Below are 3,208 nucleotides of genomic sequence, written 5' to 3'. Positions count from 1 at the left end.
AACTTACACATCATGTATAGGTACCAACTATATTCTGTTTCTTTTTGTTGTTGTATCAAAGGTTTTAATTATAAATGTAAATTGTTCACCCACCACAGATGTTGAGTGTCCCCATCCATCAAGTGTAACAAACCACGCCACTTATATCGGGGAGGAACTCACTTACCTCAACCTTATCACAGTTCATTGTAACCACGGTTATGTGATATCTCATGGAGTTGCTCATGCTACGTTGCGATGCATGGGAAATGGATCATGGGATTTACCTAATGACAAATTCACATGCAAACGTAGGTGTTTCGCTTTTTATTTATAGTAGTTGAAATAAACATTAATTAGGGCTTAGGTTTTATTGCAAACAACTTTATTTTTAGCCGTTGTCTGTCCCACCCCACCCCCTGTGTGGTATTCCAACACCATTGGTACCAACTACTCACTTGATGCTACTGTCATATATGATTGCAATCACGACTACTTCATATCACGATCACAGAATAACATCACCATCACGTGCACGGATGTTGCAATATGGCATCCCAATCCTAAGTTGATTAAATGCATTCGTGAGTTTTGAACTTCATCATTATCTCATGCATACTTATACATTATTTCTGTTTTTATATTCAATACATTTTAGACAAATCCTTATTTCTATGTGACAAACCCGCCATCATACCAAACTCTAACATCCTTGCTACAAGTTTTGCATATGAGAGTATTGTGAACATTACTTGTCTTGATGGATACTGGTTCTCCCCACACAACTACTCTGTTTCAATACAATGTCAATTCAGTGGTGCCTGGCTGCCTCATCCAACTGGAATACAATGTTCAAGTAACTTTTATACTATGACTTGCAACTAGGTCTGTGGATTTGAGCGTCTTGTTTATTGCTTTCATTTAGCGAATTTAAAGGCAACTTTAGGATGTACGTATGAACTATGCTTTGAACACACGTGCAAATGTCCTTAAGGTCAAAGTAATGTTTTCTTATTTATATTCAAACTTGTTTTAAAGCATATGCCGGCTAAATAGTGAACGTGTGCATTGCATCAATTGCCAGGTCAAACAATCGCTATTATGATGCAATGAACCCACAGGTGAATGCATGCTATTTGGTAATAAACATGCTGCTTGGCTGAGGGAAACATTGAGGTTACCTATTACGCCAAAATAATGTTGCAAAACAAAATTGAAGACATAATCGCAGTTGTAGGGCAGAATTAAAGCCGCAGCCTCACTGCGCTCTTTGTCTTATTGCGAAGAACCAGTCAACAAACGCGGACACGCGCCTTTCGTGTAAATAAGACAGATATTGATATACGTCTATGCCCTATGACAAAACAATTCGGTTAACGACTTGAACTTTCCGTTAGCGATTAACCGAATAGGTTCGGTTACCTGTTAACTTTTCCACAGCCCGACTTGCAATGCCTTTGTTAACTCAGGTTAATGCTTAAATAAGTAATTTTTAACTTATACGAATTGAAGTTTGTTGTTTAAGATTTATTATTGTTGTAAGATGAGGTTTGTACGCAGAGATTGGATGTGGTGAACCTGAACCACAACCACAATCAACATATGAAGGTGCTTCATATGATTATGGTGATGTTGTTCATATGAAATGTGACAAGCCCACCCGTGTATGGATGCCAAGACATGAACATGTATGGTGTTGATATGTATATTAGATTGTGTTTTACTTTGTTAAACTTTGTATTTATTCAGTAGATTAGAACTACTAATCTTACGTAATAATATAGTTGGATACATTTGACAGGATATGTTTGAAACCTTCATGAAGAGTGTTGCAATTCAATGCAATGCAGATGGGAAGTGGTACCCATCACCCACTAATATATCTTGCTTGGGTAAATATTTAATTTACTCTCATGTAACTTCAGTAAGTTTTTACAGAAAGTTTTATAAATGTTTGATTTAAATATTTGCATACTACTAGATAAGTATGTAATGTAATACTTTCCGATATACACAGCATCTGGTTGTCCAAACCCTGATGAACCCCTACTCACCACATGGGATGGTTCATCACTACCAGATATAATAGAACTTGGTGAATTTGCTTACTTTTCATGCAAGATAGGCTCCTATATAAAGAGGGGTGTCAGTCGAATACATGTGCAGTGCACTGAGAGTGGATTGTGGTATCCTGAAATTAAATCACTTCGTTGCCTCCGTGAGTTTGTGCAATATTTTTTATTCTTCTTATCTCATAATTGAAAGTGCTGCCTTTGTTTAAATATATTTTTCTTTTAATTATATTAACTCTTTTATCTTCAGCTATCAAATGTGGGTTTGCGCAATATTACAAGCATGGTGCGTATGTTGGTTCTAATACTGTGTATGGATCATGGATAAAATACGTATGTGATGATGGTTACTACGTAAACACCACTGATAAGAACAGCAACGGTTGGACAACCTACATTGATATTAGATGCACAAATAATGCATTGTGGAGAAATATAGAGAAAGTACATGAATGCATACGTAAGTTTTGTCATTGATGAGATACCTTCTGTCTTTAGCAACTTTGAATTGTAATCCTCCTAATAAATAATCAGCTATCCCATGTCCTGATCCTGGTCGCATACCTCATTCAACAAGATCACCATCCACATTATCCACGTGGTATGAAAGAGAATCAACCATCACTTACACTTGTAACTCTGGTATGTCAAACAATCTTAGTGCTAGCACATTACATGAACATAAGGTAATTAGAACAATCTTCAGGTTATTGGTTTCATCGAGATGTAACTGTGCAAGTCGTCATTTGTGGTAACTATGGCAACTGGTTTCCAGGAAATGCACAATCATTGCAGCAATGTGAAAGTAAGTTTTCTTATTTTTCTAAAAATTAAGTATATAGTAGGGTTAGGGGAGATGGGACACCTTTTTTATTCTATTTTATTGTCCTATTTGGTAGGAAACATAAAATTTTTAAAGAAACATGAATGTTTATTCTTATAACTCCCATAGACTGGTGTTAATTGTTTAAAACAAGATCAGGATAATAGGAATATTATGTGTTAAAGGTGTCCCATTTTCCCACACCTTACTATAATGGTAATGTAAATTTCAACAGAGGTGACCTGCCACACCCCCCCACATCTTCCTTTTGCCAAATTTTCCCATGCACGATCAAAAAATTACTATGAGATTGATGAATGGGTTGTATATGAAT

General features: G+C 36.1%; 1 protein-coding gene across 1 annotated transcript in view; it reads left to right on the top strand.

Annotated features, from left to right (window-relative positions):
* The window catches only part of LOC108950686 (sushi, von Willebrand factor type A, EGF and pentraxin domain-containing protein 1-like), a gene marked incomplete at its 3' end in the record, with an annotated part of 3,516 nt that extends 660 nt beyond the window's left edge, over positions 1 to 2,856 (top strand). Inside the window, exons 4-10 of the mRNA XM_026839665.1 lie at positions 99 to 290; positions 375 to 563; positions 638 to 835; positions 1,540 to 1,626; positions 1,997 to 2,074; positions 2,302 to 2,511; positions 2,758 to 2,856. Coding sequence (XP_026695466.1) covers positions 99 to 290; positions 375 to 563; positions 638 to 835; positions 1,540 to 1,626; positions 1,997 to 2,074; positions 2,302 to 2,511; positions 2,758 to 2,856 — 1,053 coding nt within the window. The remainder of the gene's footprint in view (positions 1 to 98; positions 291 to 374; positions 564 to 637; positions 836 to 1,539; positions 1,627 to 1,996; positions 2,075 to 2,301; positions 2,512 to 2,757) is intronic.
* Between the last annotated feature and the right edge of the window lie 352 nt (positions 2,857 to 3,208).

The sequence above is a fragment of the Ciona intestinalis genome, unplaced genomic scaffold (assembly GCF_000224145.3).
Source record: "Ciona intestinalis unplaced genomic scaffold, KH HT000618.1, whole genome shotgun sequence".
Classification (NCBI taxonomy): domain Eukaryota; kingdom Metazoa; phylum Chordata; class Ascidiacea; order Phlebobranchia; family Cionidae; genus Ciona; species Ciona intestinalis.
This window is presented reverse-complemented; position numbering and strand designations above follow the sequence as displayed.